Source organism: Lytechinus variegatus, chromosome 16 (assembly GCF_018143015.1).
Source record: "Lytechinus variegatus isolate NC3 chromosome 16, Lvar_3.0, whole genome shotgun sequence".
NCBI lineage: Eukaryota > Metazoa > Echinodermata > Echinoidea > Temnopleuroida > Toxopneustidae > Lytechinus > Lytechinus variegatus.
The window spans coordinates 1,009,814-1,035,371 of NC_054755.1; the positions used below are offsets into that span (position 1 = coordinate 1,009,814).

Below are 25,558 nucleotides of genomic sequence, written 5' to 3' on the forward strand. Positions count from 1 at the left end.
TTAATTTCAATAAAAAGACTAAATCCAACAAGCATAACACTGGAAATTTCATCATAATCGGACGTAAAATGGAAAGTTATGGCATTCTGAAGTTTCGCTTAATTTCACAAATACAGTTATATGCACATACTGGTCGGCCAAATGAGGGAACTGATGATGTCATCCACTCACTATTTCTCTGAATTTCTTTATATGAAATATTCTAAATTTCTCCTCATTGTCCTGTCAAACAAAGTTTTATATCTTCCCTTAAATGTGGAATTACCATCGTTTTAACATTTTATGGTTCAGTCAAGTTGGTTATTATTGTCAATTCTGTAAAAATTGAAATATTTTACAATTCAAACAATATAAAAACAAAATAAATAGTGAGTGGGGTACATCATCGACTCTCTCATTTGCATGTTGCTGAGTTGTGCATATAACTGTAAGCGAAAATTTTAAATGTCATAACTTTCTTATTTTACATCCGATTTTGATGAAATTTTCAGCATTATGCTCATTTATTTTTTCTCTATTGATTCAAATCATCATTTTCTGGGGTGGACTTGACCTTTGATGATATATGCTCAGTAGCCAATCACAATCAAGGTTTCTATGGTTACGATATCGCCAAAGTTACCATAGTTGTATGAAAAGGACCCCTAGTTACTATAGTGATTGTTGCCAACGGACACCGCAGGGATATTCTAACACACGACACAAAGACTGAAAGACAATAGCAAGACCCGTTCCTTTACGACCATTTCAACCTGTTATAAATTATAAATATCAAAAGTAAACGTATGGAGCCTTCTGTCCAACCAATAAAAACTCTCCCCATTATGTTCTCGCTTTACAAAGATAATATATAGATTAGATAATATTCTACACATGCTGTTGTTCATGATGACACTTTGTCTCGGTAGTAGAAAGATCTTGGTTGTCATATAGTCTCTTGATTTCATCTTGATTTTGAAAGGTCACACCCCTCTTGAAATTACAAGCAATTTCTTCGAATGTCTTGTTCCTTGTTTCCGGCAGTTCAAACCAAAAATAGACGAATATCAATGTGAGGATCCCCGCGAAGAGCAAGAAGCAATACGGACCAAGATATGCCTGAAAGAAAAAAAAACAACAATGAAAGGGAGGAGAGGGAGAGATGGGTAGAGAGGGAGAGAGAAAGAGAGAAACAGAGAGTAGGAAGGGGAGGGAGTGGAGAGAAAGGGGGTGAGGTATAAATGAAATTACTTGACTAATCAGATTTCAACTGGCAATACATAATTATAATGCAATTACATAAAATCCATGATATAAAAATAATAAAGGTCTTTGGCATGTTTAACAGCAAAATAAAAACAGCCCCGCGTCGTTCGTTCTTGACTTAAAGGTCAAGTCCATCCCAGAAAAATGAAGATTTGAATAAATAGAGAAAAATAAAACTAGCATAACGCTGAAAACTTCATCAAAATCGGATGTAAAATAAGAAAGTTATGACATTTTAAAGTTTCGTTTTTATTTCACAAAACAGTGATATGCACAACTCAGTGACATGCAAATGAGACAGTCGATGATGTCCCTCACTCACTATTTATTTTGTTTTTATTGCTTGAATTATAAAATATTTCATTTCTTTACAGATTTGACAAAAAGGACCAACTTGACTGAACCATATAACATTAAACAATGCTAATTCCACATGCACGTTCAGGGAGGAATTAGTCTTTGTTTCAAGGACAATGTTGAGTAAATTAGAATATTTCATATTTCACATGATAAAATACACAAGAAATAGTGGGTGGATGACGTCATCAGTCTCCTCATTTGCATACCGAACAGGATGTACATATAAATGTTTTGTGAAATTAAGCGAAACTTTAAAATGTCATATAACTTTCTTATTTTACATCCGATTTTGATGAAATTTTCAGTGTTATGCTTGCTGGATTTCTCTCTTTTTATTCAAATCAACTTTTTTGTTGGGGTCAACTTGTATTTTAAATGTTGAGTATATAAATATACAACATGGTCAGGATCGGTTGATGTTGAATGCGAAAAATAGGAAACGAAATCACGTTTCTTCCTTGTCGTTCTAATGATTGAACACCGTATTATAGAAGCGAAATACAATATGAAACTACATTATCCATGGGGAACACCTCATCACAAAAAGCAAACAAAGTTTGTTCAACACCTGGGTATCAAGCTATTTAAGTGGAAAATGTAGATGGGTCATGTCAAATGATACGAGGATGCTAAAAATCACAGGGAATAGATTCAGATCTGTTTGGAAGTGTGATTCAATCGTCATAGATTAAAAATATAAAAAAATCAAATCGTCAAAAATTGTTGTCAAAATTATGAATGAATATCTGATGACATAGATCTTTGCATCCTTTAGTGTAATAAGTAGGGAGTTGAGAACAACACCAGATTGTGTTCACATAAAGTGTTGAAATAATAACACCATTGAGTGCTGAGCAAGCACCATGAATATATTACTAGTGTCAAATGCTGGGGGGGGGGTCGTCTGTAAACATGGTTACCAATGTTTATTGCAGCATGGACCTGTGTAGTAGGTCCATGGTTGCAGTGTACTTACTTGTAATGTAGGGAAGAGTAATCCAACCAAGAAGTTCATCGTCCAGTAGACCTGAGAACCAAAAGCCATAGCGGAACTTCGCGGGCCCTGAGACCATATCTCCGTACAAAGGACAAACGGAGCAGCACCTTCGATTATATGGCGAAATGAAATTAAAGGATGCATGGAATATATTAAACACTCTAAAAACTCAATGTTAATCAACAATTTAAAGGGTGAAGGAGTGACAGCCTTATCTAAATGTTTTATCCAACCTTGCATAAAGCTGAATCAAACGATTTAAGTATTGGTTCGAACCATTTAAAGAGGTATTAAATGGAACATTTAGACGAGGTTGTCACTACTCCAACCTTTCAAATGTTAGTTTTATATTTCAATTTTTTGAGTGAGTAATTCGATTTCCAACATTTTACTAATGGAAACTATAGAATATATTCAGGGGCTGCGGAACGGTTGAAAGATTTGAATGTTAATGTTTTTTCGGGGGGGAGGTGGGGGGTGAATTTAAAAAAATCAATAAAAAAGGCTAATAATGTCAAAATACTTGATGGATTTTCCTCAAACCTTCACCAACATTTCGTTACTATTATTTTATTTGCTATTTTTTACAAGAACACCTTGGTCAGGGCGAACTTCCACTTTAAAATCACAGCTTGTATAATGTGCCCCCAATAGTGACAAAATACTGATAACAAGTCAAACACAAGGACGAGAAGAGGTTCGAATAAATGATTATATGGTCAGGGGGTGTTTCACAAAGATTTAAGTATGACTTAGAGTCGCACTTAAATGTCTAGTTGCGCGCAGTATAAAAGGCATGACAGCATTGGTCAGATGATGCCAGGAGGACGCGCACTACGGCGTATTGATCAATGAGATTGCGCGTTGCATATCATGTACGCGTCGACATTTAAGTGCGACCTAAGTCATACTTAAATCTTTGTGAAACACCCCCCAGGTGTGAATGCATAGACATCCAGATATTCATGACCTTTAGTTCACCAATGGATTGATCATGAGATCTTGTCAAACGTAGCCCTCGCAGACGTACCATTATCAAACTAAAGGTCAACGCACTCTATACAACTGGTCCACGATCCGATTTGGAGCAAATCGCATTTTACTCATTTTCTGAAAAATGTGAATTTGAGGTTCAAATTAACTGAAAGAATACTAACATAACAATTTTGAATAATTTCAAGCCTTTATTTTGGAGAAAAGTCCGAATTAGTTTCTTGTCGCAGATAATCTTACGATTGCTATGACGTCATTACCATTAGAAATCAAATTCGCTTGTATTAAGGATGTAATTGTGTAATTTTGCACGTGTATTGTATTTTGTTTTATATTAATTGTAATCGATTTATTTTATTGTTCATTCTATGTCTACAGTGCTCTTTTGTAAAGCAGGTCTCTGGGCACTGAAATGACTGCCCTGATTTAAAATAAAACTGAATACCCGGTAAATACATTTCGAACATTACACAGTACGACATTCTATGTCTCAATATAAGCATCTAATTCTACTACAATGTACGTTTTATTCCAAAATCGGATCAAAGACTAATTGTAAGGCGTACAGTGTCCTTAAAATGCACTAAACCAATTAATATATTACATTCAAAGTATATAGTTCTTTTGTCTTGTATAAGTCTTAATTGGATGATTGACATACCTGGCCCAAGGCTCACCATCAACGTATGGACGGCAATCAGAGAGGCGCTTACCCATGGCAACCAGGAATAGTGTGTCTAGAATAAAATAATGAAAATAATACATTAATATGAAAATAGGGCCATACAAAACGGTTGTGCCTAATTTGGTTAAATCCGCGCCTGCATACACATAAGGAGAGGGGGTAGGGGGGTTCCTTACCAGGAAAAGGTTTTAAGGAAGTCATAAGCGGCGTTTGGTTTCGTTATGTATTATTGTCTTAATAATAGCCGGATTTTATATGACGCTTTTCCATATAGGCTTAAAGTATGGAAGCTTAAAAGTGCCACCGAGATGTTGAGATAATTATCTCGGGAAGTCGACATCTTGATAGCAAAAGATAAGATGACGAGATCCTGGATCTCATCATGTCGACATCTTTTAGAAGAGATGATGAGATGACAAGATCCCGGATCTCATCATGTCAACATCTTTTAGAAGAGATGTTGAGATGACAAGATCCCGGATCTCATCATGTTGACATCTTTTAGAAGAGATGATGAGATGACAAGATCCTGGATCTCATCATGTTGACATCTTTTGGAAGAGATGATGAGATGACAAGATCCCGGATCTCATCATGTTGACATCTTGTAGAAGAGATGATGAGATGACAAGATCCTGGATCTCATCATGTTGACATCTTGTAGAAGAGATGATGAGATGACAAGATCCTGGATCTCATCATGTCAACATCTTAAGAAGAGATGTTGAGATGACAAGATCATCTCATCATCTCATCATCTTTTCTACAAGATGTCAACATGATGAGATCCGGGATCTTGTCATCTCAACATCTCTTCTAAAAGATGTTGACATGATGAGATCCGGGATCTTGTCATCTCATCATCTGTTCTAAAAGATGTTGACATGATGAGATCCAGGATCTTGTCATCTCATCATCTGTTCTAAAAGATGTCGACATGATGAGATCCAGGATCTCGTCATCTCAACATCTCTTCTAAAAGATGTTGACATGATGAGATCCAGGATCTCGTCATCTCAACATCTCTTCTAAAAGATGTTGACATGATGAGATCCAGGATCTCGTCATCTCATCATCTCTTCTAAAAGATGTCAACATGATGAGATCCAGGATCTCGTCATCTTATATTTTGCTATCAAGATGTCGACTTCCCGAGATAATTATCTCAACATCTCGGTGGCACTTTTAAGCTTCGATATTAAAGCGCTTTCCAGCATAATTACAACGGCTAATGGATTAATTTCAACCCTGCTCAGGAGTGCACAATTTCCACTTCCTTGCATTCATCGCAGCCTCGAAAGGCGCTGGCAAATTCAAATAAAAAATAACTTTCGCATCCTACCGGGTACCCAATAAATACCTGGGTGGAGAGTGGCAAATGCAGATCAACGTCTTGCCAAAGGACGCTAGCGCCGGGTGGGATTCGAACTCACGACCTTCTGATTGAAAGACGAGAGTCAGAACTGCTACACCACAACACTTCTATAGAAGAATGGTCAGAAAGATTTAGGGGTGATCGAACTAGTCTGCAGGCACAGACTCTGATTAAAACTTTGATCAACAAGTGTGTCTCCACGCAAAGACTAGCACATACAATTTTAATTCAGGCCCTGAGCGAGAGGGCCTTCAATACACAAGGCTTAAGTAGGCTGCAATTCAGACCCTTAAACTCGAGTGAAAGGTTTGCACAGCAGATACGATCGAACCCAACAAACGGATAAGTAAATACAGATAATAAAAAAGTGTCTACCGTTTTGGAGTCGGTATGTTTGAGGTTTGCTTCTGAGATTTTACCAGAGGTAAAATGTCAACCTATTCTGGTCCTTCGATCAACAGTATTAGATGAACGGCCTTCAAGATCTCAATGCCGTGAATGTTATAGAATGCTATTTATCTTTCGAATGTTCAAACCTCGATAAGGAACAACGCAATCCGTACAGGTATTATTTACCTTGCAAACATTGTAGCATTCCACTGATATAGAAAGACGTATAATAAATATTTACTTGAACTGAACTGAATTGAATGGGAAACCATATTCACTGACAAGTATGCTCTGCAGTATGTGTGTTCATGCACAAAAAAATACAAATTTGCGATTTTTTGACATATATCCATTACAGTTATAATTCAAATGGGATATGAATAGGACACGAACACAACATTCCATTGTGATTTCTTTTGAATAATGGAAAATTATTATTTTATTCTTACCTGAAATTGCATACACGCAGTTAAAGTAGAGAGATTAATAATGCAGACGGCGAGAGATCCAATTATCATAGGTCGTCTGCCAAACCGATCAAAGCAGTAGCCCTGAAAATAGGTAGGTAAATAAAAGAATCGAGGATTTATAAAGGAAAATGATGATACAGCGAAATAACCCAGTTTATCAAAACAACAACAACAAAATCGTTATATTTTACAAGCGTATTGAAATTAGCATATCATCTATTTTTACGGTTTTACAAATTATCTTGTCATGTCACGAATTTAATCAACCCACACTATCAATCTAGTCTATATTCATTTGCTTTGACTCTATTTATTGTTTACTAAAGTTAAACGGTATTTTCTTATATGTATACTAGTTTGCAAACTGTTCGTCAATCGCTGCTGAGTCAAAATAACATTTTTCCCCGCGCAGTCAAACCATTATTTCGTTTCATATCCATCTCATTCTCAGTCTTTAACAATTCTGATTCTTAAACCTGGTCTTATTGTACACCATCAATTTTCTCAATTCATGATGACATTGCGAATTTATCCTCTTTTTAATAATATATAAATTTTATTATTATAGACCTATTCTGGGTACATGTAGCTTGGTCGGGGAGGGAGACCCTCGGGTCACAGTTAACAAGTTAGCTTTTCCTAAACCCAGGCAGCTAAGCTGCATGTACCAACCCACGGTTCTGTATTTATTCATATATCGTCAAATCATTATTGTATATCATTGCCGAATTGATAATAAATGAATGAATGAATGAATGAATAAATAAATAAAAATAAAAAAGTAAAGAAACTAGTACTGTTTCTGGAACAAGGGATGACCTTACCGATAATAAAGTAACGAATACATTTGCTATTCCGAGCCAAACAGTCACAAAACCGATCTTTCTTTCAGATAGCCCAGTAGCATGGAAGACTTCTACCAGATAAAACCAGATCTAAAGTGGTAAGGAAACATTTAATACATATAAAACACAACATTGAACAAAATACAATGCAAGGGAAAGGGAACAAAACGAGGGAGAAATAACAAAACGAAAGAGATAAGAAAGAGTTTCATAAAGGGCTGGGTCTTGCAAATCTGCATTATTCATGTTACTCAATTACAAAAAAAAAATTTGTAGGGCGTCTAACCCAACAATCAAAATACCCTTGGGTTACCCGTGTCCATTGGCATACAGATGGGGGGGGCTTTGGGCTCTTGCCCCCCCCCAAAAAAAAAAAAAAAAAAAAACATGACCAAGAAAAAGAAAAGGAAAGCAAGAAGGGTGAAATATGTCAAAATCTATCACAAAATTGAATTTTTTCGAAATTTTCAAAATTGCTTCGCTCGATACGCCATATCTGACCCCTTTTATTTTGTTTCCTCATGACGCCAATGCCCCTGACATTCCAGCACCTTACCGCATTGACACCAGTAAGATGAACACAACAGTTACAGATGATCGTCAGTAGGAGAGGTCGACCCCAGCCTGGTTGACGGAGTCTCAGAAGATCAAGGATTCCAACAACTTCCTGCGTCTTCTCTCGAACTCTCTCTTCATCCATGTCCGAGATGTCACCTGATATATCGTTTGAAGTACGTAGTCGTCTTAAAGCTGGAAAGAGGGATGGAGAGAGAGGACGAGGAGAGAGAGTGGGGTGGGGAGAGGTTTTATAAAGAGGAGTTTTCACACCACAACACACGACGAATTCAAGAACATAGAAAATGTGTTGCCAAATGTCATTCATGACAAAGCACAACCAGGAGGGCTTTGTCGATAATCGGTGAATCAAAACAGCGGTTTACGACCTGGACTCCTGGACCACATAATTATATTTGATTTTTTTTCATCAGCTCTTAAAGGTATTGTTTAACTTTGTGAGCAGCAGATTTAAAAAATTCTCAAACCAAGATGAAACATGTGTACAAGTGCATGTATTAGAACTAATAAACCCTGAAAACAACCATTATTGAGAATGAAAAGCGGAAACTACAATGCAAACCCAAATTTTGTAAATAGGCGTCTTATAGACACCTAAATAGTACACATAAATGTATGGGATGAAATTAAGATGGTGTTTCCGGTCACTTTATATTTCAATTTTTGAAGCACTAAATTATTTTCGAACGCAATTTTTTCTGGGCTTCATTTTTGTAACATATCACAGACACAGGTGACAAGTGTGACCTTCTAGCTCAGATTTTTTAAAAGTCAAACCAATGTTAACCAATCACTTTAAACCAAGGACGAACTGTAGTTCCGGTTAACCATTCTTTTTTGTCAGATACCTCCCGGCTCTTCATTGTCAGGTGACCGGGATTTTCAATACATTTACTGCGTCATTGAATCCGCCGCGGGTCGCGGAACAAAAACTCCTTTAAAATAAGCAGATGAAGAAGTCAGAGCTTTCATGGATGACCCAGAGACACCAATATCACTCTCTATATCCCCAAATACATATGAAAATATGCCCCTTAGCATGCAGGGCTATATTCAGGGCAGGGTAAATTATTGTTATTATCATTACACAGATCTACCTCATCATTAATAATTATTCCAAAGTAACGTTCGAATAATTACGTCAGTATCAATGGCTACCCGGATTGGGGATAACTCGAAGCAAATCAACCAAGCACGTCCCTAAACCATGAACATGGAAGCGGGGGTGCTGGGGATGCTAAATCACCCCCAAGATTTCCCTGGACCCAGGGGGTGCTGTGTGTATTATTTTCCTTTATAGGCAGTACCCCCTGGAATTCTGGTAGGTGTGTAAAATGTGAAAAATCTCTACCAACATTTTGTGCTGAAACCCTTTTTTTTATTTCATTTTATTTTTTGCTTGTCGATTTATTTTTTACCAGAACGACCTTAATTTTGCAGTGTAAATTTTTTGCTAGTCAAATTTATTTCAGCACCCCCACCAAAAAATCGTTTTCAGGACCCTGACCATGAATGTACTTCCATGTGCCTTTTAACAAAACTATTTCACCCCGATAAACAATGATCAAATATGTGCATTGTAGATTGTCAAAATAGGGTATCCAGCATATCTAGGCCAATCGTGAGATTATAATTAGTCCTTATCAGGATGAGACAACAGGCTTATCATGAATTCAATGATTTGTCTTATCAAATTGTCAAGATGAACACCGGCCATGAAAGCCAAGCCATGCTAGATAGATATCACATACTCAAATGCATGCTATCATTGGAAGGTCACGGTCTGTTTTAACAGCTTAAAGGAGAAGTCCAACCCCAACATAAAGTTGATTTGAATAAAAATAGAAAGATTCAACAAGCACAACACTGAAAATTTCATCAAAATCGGATGTAAATTAAGAAAGTTATGACATTTTAAAGTTTCGCTTAATTCTACAAAACCGTTATATGTACATCCTGGTCGGTATGCAAATGAGGAGACTGATGACATCATCAGCTCACTATTTATTTTGTATTTTATTATATGAAATACGACATATTCTACTTTTACCCTCATTGCCAAGTGAAACATCGATTAATATTCCTCCCTGAACATGTGGAACTAGCATTGTTTAAAGGACAAGTCCACCCCAGTAAAATGTTCAATTGAATAGAGAAAATCAAACTAGCATAACACTGAAAATTTCATCAAAATCGGATGTAAAACAAGAAAGTTATGGCATTTTAAAGTTTCGTTTATTTTTCACAAAACAGTGATATGCCCAAATCATAGACATGCAAATTAGTCAGTCGATGATGTCCATCACTCACTATTTCTTGTTTTTTATTGTTTGATTTATACAATATTTCATTTTTTACAGATTAAACCATAGGGACCAACTTGAATGAATCATATAGTATTAAACAATGCTAATTCCACATGTTCAGGGAGGAATTAATCACTATTTCACTTGACAATGAGGAGGAAATTTGATTATTTCACATTTCATATAATAAAATACAAAAGAAATAGTGAGTGGATGACGTCTTCAGTCTCCTGCATTTGCATATGTGTGCATATAACTGTTTTGTGAAATTAAGCGAAACTGTAAAATGTCATAACTTTCACATTTTACATCCGATTTTGATGAAATTTTCAGCGTTATGCTTGTTTAATTTTTCTCTATTTATTCAAATCAACATTTTTCTGGGGTGGACTTGACCTTTAAGAGAACAAGCATGAGCTAATACATACCTTTGATTGCACTCTGTTGTTGATTCCTTTTGATATAGAGCCATCGAGGGCTTTCTGGAGAGCAGATGCCGGTAGTTAGCTGGAATAGACTGGTCATAATGACCGGAGGACCTACGAGTAAGGGCCATGAAGACGCCCAGGTAAACACATACAATCCAAGAGCCTGAAGATACAATATGTAGGACAAAAAAACAACAACATTAGTTTAATAACAATAATAATCGTACCATCCTTATAACGTTTTTTTCTCACCCTTCTACTTCCTCTCCTTTTTATTCTTGAATATTCAATCTCGGTTTCTTTATATTCTCTCTCTCTTTGTTGGGGGGGGGGGAGGGAACGGGTCGAGGCACAGCTGTGTATCTGTTCAGGGTGATGTAGGAAGGAGGGACACCCAATTGTTCGCTTTTGCACGAATCTTAATGTTTGAGATCCTTTATAGTGCATCCTCGCACCTTTGAGATCAGAAACTTGATGCTCAAATGAGGCATTTCTAAATTTTAAGCCGTTTATGAGAGAGTTTTTTTCAAATAAACTCGCTTTTGAGAATGGCGCACATAATCATCTAAATGTACCTAGTTAGGTGAAAAGGGCGCTCCTTGCATGTATACCCCGGCTAAACTAGGCTATCGATTTCGGTGCTCTTAGCATTTTGAAAAATTCATATTTTCGCGCAACACCCTTGAAGATGAGGTAAATGTGTACCGGTACACATTTACCTCACCTTCCGGGGTGTTGCGCAAAATATTTGCAATCAATTGCAAATTTCTACTACATTTACATTTGATCAGTTTTAAACGTATTAAAACAGTTTGTATCCCTTGTTGCAAGAAGATCAGTAATTCATTTCAAATTTTCAATAACTTGAAAGACATGGTATCATTGATTTGCGAAAACCAAATATATATTTCCAATATATAGATCACAAGTTTCTTGCAACACCCAACTAGATTGAGCGCAAGTATTGTGGGTCACTTTCTTGGTGAGTGAAATTATGCCATGGACAGATTCGAACCCATGTCCTTTTGTGTCAAAATCTGGAGACCATAACGCTTCAATTGACCCGTTTTTAAGTATTGTTGGACGCGACTTAAGGCAACATTTAAATGCGACGACGGAAGTGCATTCTCAGATAGCCAGGGGAAGGTCATTCCAGAGAACAGGGCAAGTGTGAGCAAAAGCCTGTGCCTCATCATTTTGTAGGTCTGGGAGCAGCTAGGGTACCACAGTTCGATGAACGTAGGGCAGGAGTGTATTTTGTTAATTGTGGAGAAGATTGTGGAGCATGGAATACAAGGAGTAGCATTTTTAAAATGATGCGTTCATTGACCTTTAAAGGTATTGTTTAACTTTGTGAGCAGCCGATTTAAAAAATTCTCAAACCAAGATGAAACATGTATACCAGTGCATGTATTAGAACTAGTAAACCCTGAAAACAACCATTATTGAGAATGAAAAGCTAAAACTACAAGGCAAACCCTAATTTCGTAAATAGGCGTCTCATAGACGCCTAAATAGTACACATAAGTGTATGGGATGAAATTAAGATGGTGTTTCCGGTCACTTTATTTTTCAATTTTTGAAGCACTAAATAATTATTTTCGAATGCAATTTTTTCTGGGCTTCATTTTTGTAACATATCCTAGACACAGGTGACAAGTGTGACCTTCTAGCTCAGATTTTTTAAAAGTCAAACCAATGTTAAACAATCACTTTAACCAATGTAGAGATTTCTGAATGGGAGTGAAATTAACTTCTTGTTTTTATAGGGCGACCAATTGCGGCGCAGCCTTTTTTTTTAGCTTTGGGAGTTTGGACAACCAGGCCATGGTCAAACTGTAGAGCAAAGCATATATATTACCAAAATCGAGTCGGGAAGAAGTTAGAGCGTGAAGTAATAATTCAATTGCGGGTTCAGACTGATATTTCCTGATTAATCCAATATTGCAGCGTTGATACCTTACAGATCTGCAGATGTTGGTGATTTGATTTGACAATGACATTTCGGTATTTAACGTGACTCCTCGGTTGGGACACGTCTGGGACACAATTATGGTACATCCCGAATAAGAAGTGGATGACTGATTGACCTTATACAAAGTTGAACCAATTAAAAAGAACTCACTTTTTGGGGAGATTCAGTTTTAATGATTGAGGATTTAGTCGGGAATAAATGCCAGACAGACAATTGTCAAGACGGGTGATTGCAACTTTTGTATCAGCCTCGTTTTGTCTTTTCAAACGCTTTGCTATTGTAGTCATTAAGTTAACTCCTATGACTGTTCAATCTCATCATCCAGATGTCAGTGAACTTTTTGATATCAAGCACGTTTTTGTCTTCATGAACAGGATGCGTATATCTTGCTGAAACAAGATAATGAAAACTGAATCGCGAGCAGAATAATTTGTGCAAATCGATTTTAAAACAGAATACTTTAAGCCACAATGTTTTCCTATTGAGCATATTTAAAAATCTTTTTCAAGGCAATTCGAGCGCGAAGCGCGAGCCAAATTCTTAGTGTTATATTATGAGGTGTGTTTCTTTCACTTCTCTTCTTTCTCCTTTTATCCATTATTTTCTCCCCCCCCCTTCCCTCCCCAAACTTTTCCCTTTTTAACCCCCCTGTTTGATTTTTTGGAACCGCCAATGGGGGGGGGGCGTCCGCTTTGCCCCTTGGATCCACCTATGGAAGTCTATTATATCTAATACAATGTATTACAGTAAACCCTCGTCTCGGAGCTTGTTGAACCAGTCGAGCTTTGGTTTTGTCTTTTACTTCCTTGATAAGGCTGTCAAGCTTTGTTTTGCTGGCACGGTTTAGTTCTCTTTAAGTAGGATTAATCAATCAATCAATCATCGATCAATTGATTAATCCTCATACACCAGAAGTAGACAGTACCAGCAAAATATAATAATTACCTGAGAGAGCGACACGCCGAGGTTCTGAAGCATTCCATGTAAAGCTGTAACCAATCCTCGTAGATTGGTTGGTGATATCTCAGTCAGGTATATAGGAACAACAGCAGTCACAACTCCTGCAAGTTTAATTCAATTCGATTCAAAGTCTTCTATATTCGCATAAAAATACACATATACATAGAAAGTATGCTTTCCAATTTACAAAACAAACATATTCAATATATAAAAAATACACTTTAAAACATCCATTCAACAACAACAAAAAAAGGTGGGACCAGGAATTAATATGCCTGTAGGCACAGAAAGCCAATCAGTTCCTTCAATTCACTTTCAGTTAAACAAGATCTTTTCATCCCTCGTTGTAATGAGTTCCCTGATTTGTTCAACCTTGCGATCCATATTAGCTAAGTTGAATTGGATTACTGTAGGCTTGAGATGCATTGAACGTTATTCCACTGCCTATTTACCTGTCTAGGGTCCATCATTTTTTTTTACTATATTTAAGTATTTGATATTCCCTCCAAGCACAGAGAATGAACCAAACTGACTCATGTTTGTTATATATATATGATACGATATAAAGTTAGATGTTGTTTGAAGGTTTGCATGGTGGCATGTACAATTGCTGATGTGGTTTACGGTACACCATGTGGAGTGTTATAGAAGCAGTGGATAGAAGAAGAGAAGAAGTGGATAGGCGAGAAAGTGGAGATTTGAGAATAGAGTATTCTTTCTTGAGAATAGTCCTGAAAAGGACTGTAAACCAGAAGGAATGTTGAGTGAGAACAGCTTGAGTAGTAGAGCTGATGAGGAGATACTGGCTTGGGTCGGCGAGTAGAGATGATGAGTAGTAGAGAGACTCGACGTTTCGGACAGGTTGACTGTCCGTCTTCAGGACGGACAGTCAACCTGTCCGAAACGTCGAGTCTCTCTACTACTCATCATCTCTACTCGCCGACTCAAGCCAGCATCTCCTCATCAGCTCTACTACTCAAGCTGTTCTCACTCAACATTCCTTCTGGTTTACAGTCCTTTTCAGGACTATTCTCAAGAAAGAATACTCTATTCTCAAATCTCCACTTTCTCGCCTATCCACTTCTTCTCTTCTTCCATCCACTGCTTCTATAACACTCCACATGGTGTACCGTAAACCACATCAGCAATTGATATAAAGTTATCAGATCTGTTGGTCCAAATACATCGGACATACTCCTTTACATAACATGGTTTTAAACAATTTAACAAAATTCTCATGAACAAAGTATAACGAAAGGTGGTGACATCGAGTGGGTGGTGAGCCTGTTTCACCCATAACAGTAAATAGCAACCTCAAATGTATAGCACGCAGTCTTTCCTCTAGACCCGGTTATTTAAGAAAGAAAAATCAAAAGAACAAACAACAATCTTTCATATTAATGGAGCGGATGTTAAGAGCGCTTGTCATTACTTCTGACCCAGTTATTTCGAAAAGAAAAGATCTTAAAAACTATAAAACTGTAAAACACAACATCAATATAGTTAGCGTTTTTGTTTATTCTTGAAATTACCAGACGATGTTTCTTTTTTAAGAGTGTGAACACCGTTGTTAAGATAAATTACAAGAAAAAAATCTCTCAACTCCAACTATATGCCTTGAAAAACAGCATTATCATATAAAAAAAGAAACTATGATCGAGGACTTACCTAAGTTGATTCCTACCAGAAATCTACCAATAACGACCATCTCATATGAGTGAGATATAACACTTAAACTCATCAACAAAGCCCCGGATATTGAGAAAGCATTGTTCATCATAATGGTCTTCTTCCTGAAAAGGAAACATTTATCAAACATTCTTTACATTTTATATTTCATTTCCGATATTATCCCAGACCTGTGACTTCGAGGTCTATGATACAATACAGGTAAGATATATGCGAATCGTTAGCATTGTCTCGTCCAACATAATGGCCTTTTCGTGATGCCATTGTTCATCCTGTTTTCATCAATTAAGGGTTTATCATGATTTATTTGACAATTTATAGGTCACAATGACTCAAGGTCAAAGATCACTTTTAATTAAAGAAGAATGTTGAATACGACGAAATATTACATTAGTGTTTTAAACACACAAGCGAGTGCGCTATAAAGCCGGTATTGTGGCCTGACATTGGAAAGGGGAAATAAGTTTATGATTTCACATCTAATTAAAACATCGGAGACATTGGATGAGATATCGATAAATGAAAACACAAGGGGGGGGGGTGAGTGCAATTTCATGAGACTGCGCTCCATCTACCCCCCCCCCCCCCATCTCCATTCACTGGTGTTAATCACGGGCTTCTAATACTACTGATAACGAACTTACGAAATTATCTAACTTCAAATGGACGAATCTTTAAATTTATATTGTTTTATCACATTTCAAAATTGCGAATGGCAATTAACAACGGTTTCATGACATTTTCTACTGCGACAAATGCTCCGCTGCAATTTCCAAAGATCAATGGAATGACAACTTCAACCCTGGATTTAATACTATATTTTCTAACCCTAAACCGTAGATAAAACCCTATTGCAATCCCAACCCTGACCCTAATCCTACATATCTTAGACGAAATAAAGCCCGGAGCAACTGTCGCCGGAGAAAATGTCGTGTCACCTAAATGACGCACCTCCCAAATCTATTGCTAGGGTAACTTGATAAAAGGGCGCCAACGGCTGCTCCAATACACAGGGTTGATACGGTGAACGACCATAACCACCTCTCCTGGTCTGGGTCTAGATGAGATCCCATTCGATGGCGGTAAGACTCGTTGAAAAACTCCTTCATTTCCTGTGAGAGAGAGGAAGACAAATAAATTACAATCAGTTGCAGACAAATAGAATTGTATGTGGCGAGTCAATGAAAGAGAGATATGGGGGGGGGGGGGTGAATAAACGACAGTATATTTTAATATTATGATGTGATATACGAGTCCCTTGTACCGCAATAGATCAAATTGACAATTACCTCATAACATGGCACAAAACTGAAATTGAACTTTCATTAAAAAATTCGTAATATTAATTTAGGGCACTGAATCATACTCGGGCGTTTTGACCCAATTTTGAAACTGTTAGTTTCTATAAATTGCCATACCATGCCATGTCGAGATAATAATGCTATGAAGTCGAATAAACTCGCCATCTCTTCAAGTAAATGGTACTTTAAAGCAAAGGCGGGCCCAGTGTTTTCCAAACGGGAGAAGGGGGCATTGTGTTACAGGAAAAAGGGCAAGCCAAAAAAAAGAAGAAAAAAAGTCCTCGCTTCACTATCAACGGCAAATTTCCAATAAATATATTTTTGTGGCTCTCAAAGGGGAGGGAGGTGGGAGCTAGGACCGGTTGCTCCCTGGATCCGCCAGTGCTTTAAAACTTCATACACGGTAAAAAAATTATACAACGCTGCTTACTATATGAACCTTACAGTAACTGTATAAACAGTTAAACAAGTATTTAAATCTTAAGCAACAAGTCCCGGGAACAAAGTTTAACTTTCAATATCTTGTCTTCAATAAATTAAACATGATTATTCAAACGGTTAAACAAATACTGTAAGGTTCATATAGTAAACAGCGTTGTATAAAATCTTAAACAGCGTTTTAACTGTGTAAAATGCCTTATGACCTATCATATTCTCATGATATACCCACCGATGAAGGGACTGAGAGAACTGCGGTATTGAACCCTGCGAGCAATGATCCACCGACTGTGACAGATAGTGCACTGAAGATCAGAGGCAAAGATAAACCTTCCTAGATTGAAAAAAAAGAAAGAAATGAGACAAAGTGAAATTTGTCATGCTGCCTTAATATGACAAAAATTATTTTGAAATTAATTTCTTGGCGTTTCACTCGACTTTTAAAGTCACTCGTACCTCACTCACATTTCGACATTACAGTCGAAAACAGCCGTTATAACATTTTTTTGGTACCAGCCACGTTTGAAGAAAATTAATAAAACGGCTGTTTTCGACTCACCGTACGGCCGCCGTAGGAGAAATGAGATGAGATTTTAAGGTTGAAAATCATAAAAATCGTATTGAATAATCGGAGTAAAGGGAATCAAGCAACATATCATGCTGTGGATATAAATTAAGTGAAATGTATCTCAAATCGATCACTACATTTGACGATCAGTATTTCAGGTGTTAAAATAGGGGGGGGGGGGGGGGGGGAAATAGACAATGAAATAATGCCAAATATTAACCTTGTAGTAAGTTTGAACAAATGTTAAGAAAATTAAATATTTATATCATAGATGAAAAAAAGTATGGTTATGTGGGACTGCGTAACCTCCCTGTTCCTGTTTAATAAAACAGGGCATTATTCCCTGAAATTCTGAATAAACAAAACCTTTTATCTACAAGATATTTTTAAGGGTAAAATACAAGTTAATGACAACAATGAGTTTCCGAAAATTTATGTAAAGATTATCAAGTTATAAATCATAAGGTACATAAAAATACTGGCAGTTGGTATTAAAAGTAACAATATTCATGAATTAGTAATTATACACATAATTTAGGTTAATTAATATTTGCGTAATATATCAAATTTATAAACGAGAGCGGGGATAAATTCACATTTGACATTTTTATTTGAATACACATTTAAAATCCTGAACAAATTAATAGTGGCGTTTCGGGAAGGGGGGCGGGGGGTAGTGGCCCGGTCGCTACTTTTTTAATGCACGTAACAGAAGAAAATGACGGAGAGGAAAAAATGAAGAATTTGAAGAAAATGGAAGAAAGTGCGTTGAAAGTTTAATCACACGGAAACAGGAAGCTACCGAATGTGATGCCCCGAATTACATATCCATTTTTACGTCCGTATTCACATAAGATAATAACCCCTCTTAAATAATTTAATGAATTGATTCCAAGCCAATAAAACCCCTTGTGGCTACATTATATAGGACCCCCCCCCCCCCCGAATCCCAGAACCAAGATCTGCCAATGGACCTGGCCACGGAGGATTATCTATTGTTACTGGGGATGCTGTGACAACGCTCAGCACCCCCCCCCCGTAACAATAGACTAATCCTCCGTGGATAGGTCCTTGGATCTGCCTTCCCCTTCCCAGTAAATTACCCCTTGTCCTCTCTCCAAACAATGGGCCCTAAGAGGTTCATGTCCAAACAAAGAACTTGATCCTTTCCCCATAACAACAACCCCCGGATGTTGCCCTAAAGATAAATCACCTGAATGGCCCTTCCGACCATGGATCTAAATTCAGTTCAGCCAATAATACGACACTGGGACTGATGTATGCACAGAGTAACGCACCAATAACAGACTTTTTAATGTTGTCCTGGCACAGCCACAAACACCCCAAAACATCACACCTAATCATTATTTTTAACCAAAAGCCTACAAGAATCGGAACAAACAATTTCCAGCTCCCCTGTGCAACATCCACAACATCAGGATAGATTGCAAGAAACAACAAAATAACATATATTTCCGAGCAGGTTTTTTTTCGCAATCAAAGGCGATTTTCCCTCCCAAAAAATTGTGCGTGATTAATCTCTTCGAGGGAAGTTCCCTGAAAATTCGTTGAGTTCCGGAGTCCCCCATTTTGAGACCAAAATTTAGCAGAGCCCCCAATATAGGTATCCTGTGATAATTCGAGTACCCCCCCCCCCTTTCGGGTGTGGTGTTAACGGCGTTCTTGCACCGAAACGATAAAGTCCAAATCGGTTTCAAGTCACTGCTGATGACATATCGCGTTTTAGAATTGGGTTTGCTTTAATATGCAGGGAGGACCGAAATGTGCAATAAAATTGATTTAAATATATCCATACCTCTATTTGAAACTGTGTCAATAAAGACTGCAGGCTGGATTATTCGTAACGAATGCTATTTCTTTGATCATCTGATCGGAACGGATCATGCAATGTGTGTCGGCCCCGTCGGGCTTTGATCCCGGGAAATTGGTTAACAACCTTGAGCCAAAGCCATGCATTGATCATCATTTCTTTCTTCAAAATACGGGACAAAGAAAGGTCTACACTTAATATGTAACCTTTGTATGTTTGTATTTCAGTCGCATCAGATTTATTTCCAATAGTTATGTTTGGGAACTCTGGAGGAGGGTCTATTTGATGCCATGATGTTCGTGATATCGATAATCCTACCATTACACCGTGAAAAAGAAAGACAAACATGAAACACTTTCAAACAAATAAAATGTTTTTCTATCGGACAGTCAGGAGAATATAAACATTTTTGTATCCACACACAGAAGCACCAAAGTAAACTTTGTCTGGAATGAGTGCATATTGGTTGTCAGCAATAAAAAGAAGAGCCGCTTTTGCCGGTCGTTCCAGCCGGTTTTGTCAAAACCAGTTTGTAATGGGAAGGCTCGAATAAGTCATGCAAACTATTATGAAGTGGTCTTCCAACCCAGTCTATAAAACCTTGCGATGTGGTTTTCATCGCCACCCAGAAGTGAAATAATAATAATAATAAAATGATGATAATAATAATAATAACAATAATAATATGATAACAATTATTATTATAATAATCATCATCATCATAATATATATATATATACTGATTTATATAGCGCAGAAACTATGTGCATTCTATTGCGCTGCAATTAAGAGCTAGTGAATGCTTGAGAACAAAATTAGAAAAGGGGGTAAAAAAGATGTATTTGAATCATTTAAACAGATAGGTTTTTAGTTAAGTTTGAACGTTTCTACTGATGGACAGGACCTTATTACATATGGCAAACCATTCCATAATTTTGGGGCTGCACAGGCAAAAGTACGATCTCCCAAAGTTATCTTTGTATTATAAGTGGACATATGAAGGAGCAAATTATCATGAGAACTGCGCAGGTTGTGAGAGTGTCTGCGAACTTTTCGTTGTAAAAGCTCAGAAATATAACAATATTAATATAAGTTTGATTAATAAAGCGCCTTTTTTTTTCCCAGAGGATACAAAACACTGTGAACTTGACCGTTTCATCATATACGGATCGACAAAAACCGCGGATTGTATACACCAATTCGGTTTGGTTGTAATTTTATATTATAATTTCTATGGGGGGGGGGGGGTTACAACTATACCTAACAAAAGATGATATATGCATTGAAATAGCGACGCACATGGCTCATCGTATAACCCGTTGAAAGTTATTTTCTTCTACTTTACATCTTTTTCCATTTATTCAATTTCTCCCATTTTTCTTCATTTTGATCAATTTCTTAATTTCCTTAACTTTCTTAAATTGTGTCATTTTTAAAAATTGTATTCATATTCTTCAATACAGTTATTATGTATGTGTTTATCACATACACATAATTTACACAAAGTACGTGATATCACATGGCCTTGTGATTTATGAGTAGTTCCTCCTCAAAAGCGTATCTATCGATTGTCTCCATATCCTGGTCTAATTATTAGTTATATCGCTTCCTTCCGTTCCTTCAATTTCTTGGTCACCATCAACTATTGATCATAGAGCTATTGTCCAGTGTCTGGCTAGGACTCTAGTCTGCAAACACAGACTCATATTTGACACTTTAACCATTAACAGGTCCAGAGTAAAGTCTAGATGCCAAAGACTATACCTGTGTCAAATAAGAGCCTGCCACATACTAAGTGAATCTAGTCTTACTACTTCAGACTCTACATTATGCACTATATACGGGTTGCGAAAACCAAGGGGTCTGTGCCTGCAGACTTCTAGGACTCTCGGAGGGTGTTGCAAGAAATCATTTGCAATCAATCGCAAATATTCTGTTGCAATTTTACAGTCGATTTAACACTATTAACTTTAGCAAAGCAGATTATTCTTGTTAGAAAAACATGGAGCAGAGTAGCAATCAATCGAAAATTTGCAATTAATTGCAAGGCATATGCTTGATTTCAGGAATGAAAATAGACTTGCAATTGATGTCAAGTTTCTTGCAATGCCCCATTAGATTTGCTTCCGGCCGGACAATAAGTCAGGCTACTGTTCCTGTAGTTTTTAATGTTGATAGAGCCGATGAAAATCGTATTGATTTTAAGACGGTTTGTACTAATTGTCTTAAAGACAATTGGAAGATTTAGATTTTGACGTTGGTCATGTTGGTAGAGCCGATTAACATGATTGTTTAAACGAGTATAAAGACACCACGGGTGATTATACGTCTCGAGATAATCCGTGTTTTCACCTTCGGTGTAGTGTCTATGAAAATCGTTTGTACACAGCAAAAACTGTGGTGTTAACCGGTGTACATAGAGGACCACACCAGTTATTTTACACCGGTGTTAAATTGGTGGTGTTAGTTTTAGACCTATAGGTGTTATTACAACATCTTTGGTTGTTAAATTTACACTCTTTGGTGTTATATTCAATCTCTAGGGTGTAATTTTAACACATCAGGGTGTGGTCCTCTATTAACACCAATTTGTGTCAGTTTTAACACCACAGTTTTTACAGTGTATATAGTATCGAAAACAATTTGGAAGATAAGTATTTCTTTAGATTTTGACGTTGTAAGAGCCGGCTCAAAGACATGTTCAACTCATTAAGGTGTCCAGATGGTAAAAGGTATCAACCTTACCATTTTGAAACTATACGTCCCACACAGCACCTATGCCCATGAGCAAGGCATTTAATCTACAACGCTCTTTTATCCTGCGTTCAAATAAATGAAAATGCTATATGCATTATTGGTAACTGTGACACGTACATACATTTTGAAACCGACTACGCAATTACGTAATTGTTTTCTGTTTAAGAGATGAGCCGCTAACCAGGTACAAATACACTTATATAACGCTTTGTATCCTTTCGAAAAAGCGCTATATAAATCTAATTATTATTATTATTAGATATCAAAGCTCGATCATCTATGCGTCTATCAGTCTATAGAAAACCAGGACGGTATATGCTCTTGCATTTCAGAAGGTTTCCAAAGATGGTAAGATGTGACAGGTCTTCAATCTATTTTCATCTCGTTAATAGAGATGAGCAGACGAGTAATCGATTTAACATTTCTTTACAAGAATTTTGATTCACCCAACTTTCTCAGGATATTGACGAGTTATTTAAATATGTATGACCCCCGGAACTCGCGTCTTTTAATTTTAGGATGTATATCAGGTTATCATGTACGGGCGTCGGGATGCGCCAAGTAGTAGTATTATGCAAATTTCATAACACAACATCATCTAATCGTCTCCTTCCTATCCTAGCTAGTCTTCGCGCCATTAAACTATTAATTCACATATTCTACCTACAATGCAAGTCCTATGTAATAAAGAAGAGGGAAACAGATCGAAAAAAAATCGCAATCCTAGTTTTGATAAACAAATAGCTAAATAAAAATGATTTATTAAGCTGCATAATGAGATGGATCCTATTCTATTGCCCTCAATTCAAGCATGACAAGCGTTATGACGAATGGACCAGAATAGTCACCAGAAAATAGAAGATATTTCCCCCAGTAAAAAAATCATTTGCAGGACCCTGGCTCACGCCAGTCGTACATACTGTATAAACCATGGTAAGTATCATTATGTAACATTACATCCACTCGATCGCAAACAGCAGAGGAGATAACATTTCACTAAAACTTGCTGTGAAAACCTCGCTGAAACCAAAAACCTACAAAAGGTTGGTTTCGAACGCATATTACAAGAATATTGAAAACCAAAACTTGGAAAATAGTAGGATTCACCCTTTACCTTCGAAGAAGTCTGTGACCCGTTACAATTTTGACGCTAGAAAGGAGTCAAACCAAATGAGCTAGCTATACTCAGTATTTTATTTTGAAAATTTTAAGAATATGATTGTGTATTTTTTACATACATCTGACCTTTGAACTTTGGTTGCCATATTTTTAGAAACACTTATATATATTTAATTCCTCCCTCTCCCTCTTTTTCTTTTCTCTCCTACATCCCCTATCACAACTTAAAAATGATATGGGGTGGGCCCCGTGGTGCTGTCCCGGTATTGTCTTAAAAACCATTATCAGTTATGCAACATGCAACAACAACAACAAAAATCTGATTTAGGCCCAGTTCTTCGTTGAAAAGGTATCTTGATCGCCCGGCAGGTAAAGGAATAGATTGTTATAACCACACAATAAACACACATTGAATCAGAATCAAATGTAATCTTAATGATCTCGAAGTGTGCATCTATAATTTTTATGTAGGGGAATGAAGTAAAAGAAGAAAAACTTGCCCTTTTTCTGATAGTGCTAGAATTATGTCCCCGATCGCTGGAGATTAAATTATCTTCTCTGGTTTGTTCCTTGGTCATGTTGGTTGAATCCATCTCACCATCAAGGGACGCTCTCAATGATCCCTGCTCCTAAGTCAAAAGGATGCTATCACGACCAGCACAAATTGTTCGAATGCCAGCTGATTTCTTGGTCCCTTTCAAAAACATATGCGAGTTCCCTTCATCCTCGTCGCGCATGAGCATACAGCAGACAGGGCGATCCTCGGACGGCTCTTAGTCTGTAGACACAGACCCCGATTGAAACTTCGATCAACAAATGAGTCTCCATGCAAGACCAGCGCAGATAGCTTGTACCCATGGACCTGGCAACGAGGGATTATCTATTATTAGTAGGCGTGCTGTGACAATGCTCAGCACCCCCAGTAACAATAAACTAATCCTCCGTGGATATGTCCCTGCTTGTACCCTGTTTTAAATTCAATAGACCAGTTCGTAGTCACTCCATGGACAATTTCATTTCTTTCATTATGATATGCAGATTTCAAAGCAAGATATTACGTATGCATGCCTTACACGGCAGAATGAAGAAATTGAATAGACCAGGTGAGTAGAATAGCACATCAATGAACACTCTGTGAAGATATTTTGTGCATTTCTACTTTGACCGCATATTATGTTGTACAATGTACTTGGCAAACTGTGAAATATAGGCCTACCAGTCATTCATGGGCGTATTTTTTTTTTGTGTGGATGTAAATGAAAAATACAATTCAAAAGAATATATGAATAATCAAGACATCAAAGTTGGTGCTTATCTCATTGAATTTTAAACCACCATGTCACTTTAGTACGAATGACCTTTCTCTGATCATGCGCAGAGTGGAACCACCGAACGAGGGGGGTTATCTGAGCATAAGCCATTATGGACCTTATGGGGCACACGAGAGTAATTCATCTGCGCGCAAAGCATGTCGGACAGGCGTAAGTAAAGATCACATGAGTTTATTGATTAAATAATTCATTAGAAATAGATCAAATGCTTGTATATTAAAAGAAAAACGATAGTGACAATGCTATGTTCATACTGTTTCATAATTAAGGCGTTTGGGGAGGCTAGACTGCATTTTTGTATTTCATTTTAATTATTATTACCCACAATGCAGTTCTGGTTTTTCTGGCCATGAACTGGCCGAAATTATGGTTAGTCTTATTTCAGGCCATTTAACTATTGATTGAGCTGGGCAAGTACCCGATTAACATATCAAGTCTTAATGTACTGTTAATTATGACCAATGTCAGTGAATTAAAGCAAAATCTATCGAGGGATTGATTTTTCATGATTTTTTGATGAGCTATGATATATTAACACGTGAGTGAATGGGGGTCTGTAATATTCATGTGAGCCCTATGCTGCATGTTCAGTCAACTTTCCTCCAGTGCAGGGTTTGCATAGTAGCCAGTACCTGATCATTGCATAATGAAAGGATTAGCCCATTGGGTAACAAGACGGAGTCAGTATCCCACCAGTTAAAGGTCAAGTCCACCTCAGAAAAATGTTGATTTGAATCAATAGAGAAAAATCAGACAAGCACAATGCTGAAAATTTCATCAAAATCGGATGTAAAATAAGAAAGTTATGACATTTCAAAGTTTCGCTTATTTTCAACAAAATAGTTATATGAACGAGCCAGTTACAGCCAAATGAGAGAGTCGATGATGTCACTCACTCACTATTTCTTTTGTTTTTTAT

General features: G+C 37.1%; 1 protein-coding gene across 2 annotated transcripts; it reads right to left on the minus strand.

The window, feature by feature from the left end:
- Positions 1 to 519: 519 nt before the first annotated feature.
- Positions 520 to 24,169, minus strand: LOC121430096 (solute carrier family 2, facilitated glucose transporter member 5-like). Of its 2 annotated transcripts, XM_041627369.1 has the most exons (12): positions 23,809 to 24,168; positions 17,266 to 17,367; positions 16,246 to 16,406; positions 15,274 to 15,398; positions 13,591 to 13,706; positions 10,671 to 10,833; positions 7,917 to 8,110; positions 7,340 to 7,450; positions 6,495 to 6,596; positions 4,257 to 4,332; positions 2,582 to 2,709; positions 520 to 1,098 (listed from the first exon to the last, which is right to left on the minus strand). In XM_041627369.1, exons 1-12 carry the CDS (start codon positions 23,899 to 23,901, stop codon positions 868 to 870), a joined length of 1,602 nt encoding a protein of 533 aa, XP_041483303.1. In that variant the 5' UTR covers positions 23,902 to 24,168; the 3' UTR covers positions 520 to 867. The 2 variants fall into 2 exon arrangements, with proteins under 2 accessions (XP_041483303.1, XP_041483304.1); XM_041627370.1 differs by lacking the exon at positions 2,582 to 2,709 and having other exon boundaries at positions 927 to 1,098; positions 23,809 to 24,169.
- Between the last annotated feature and the right edge of the window lie 1,389 nt (positions 24,170 to 25,558).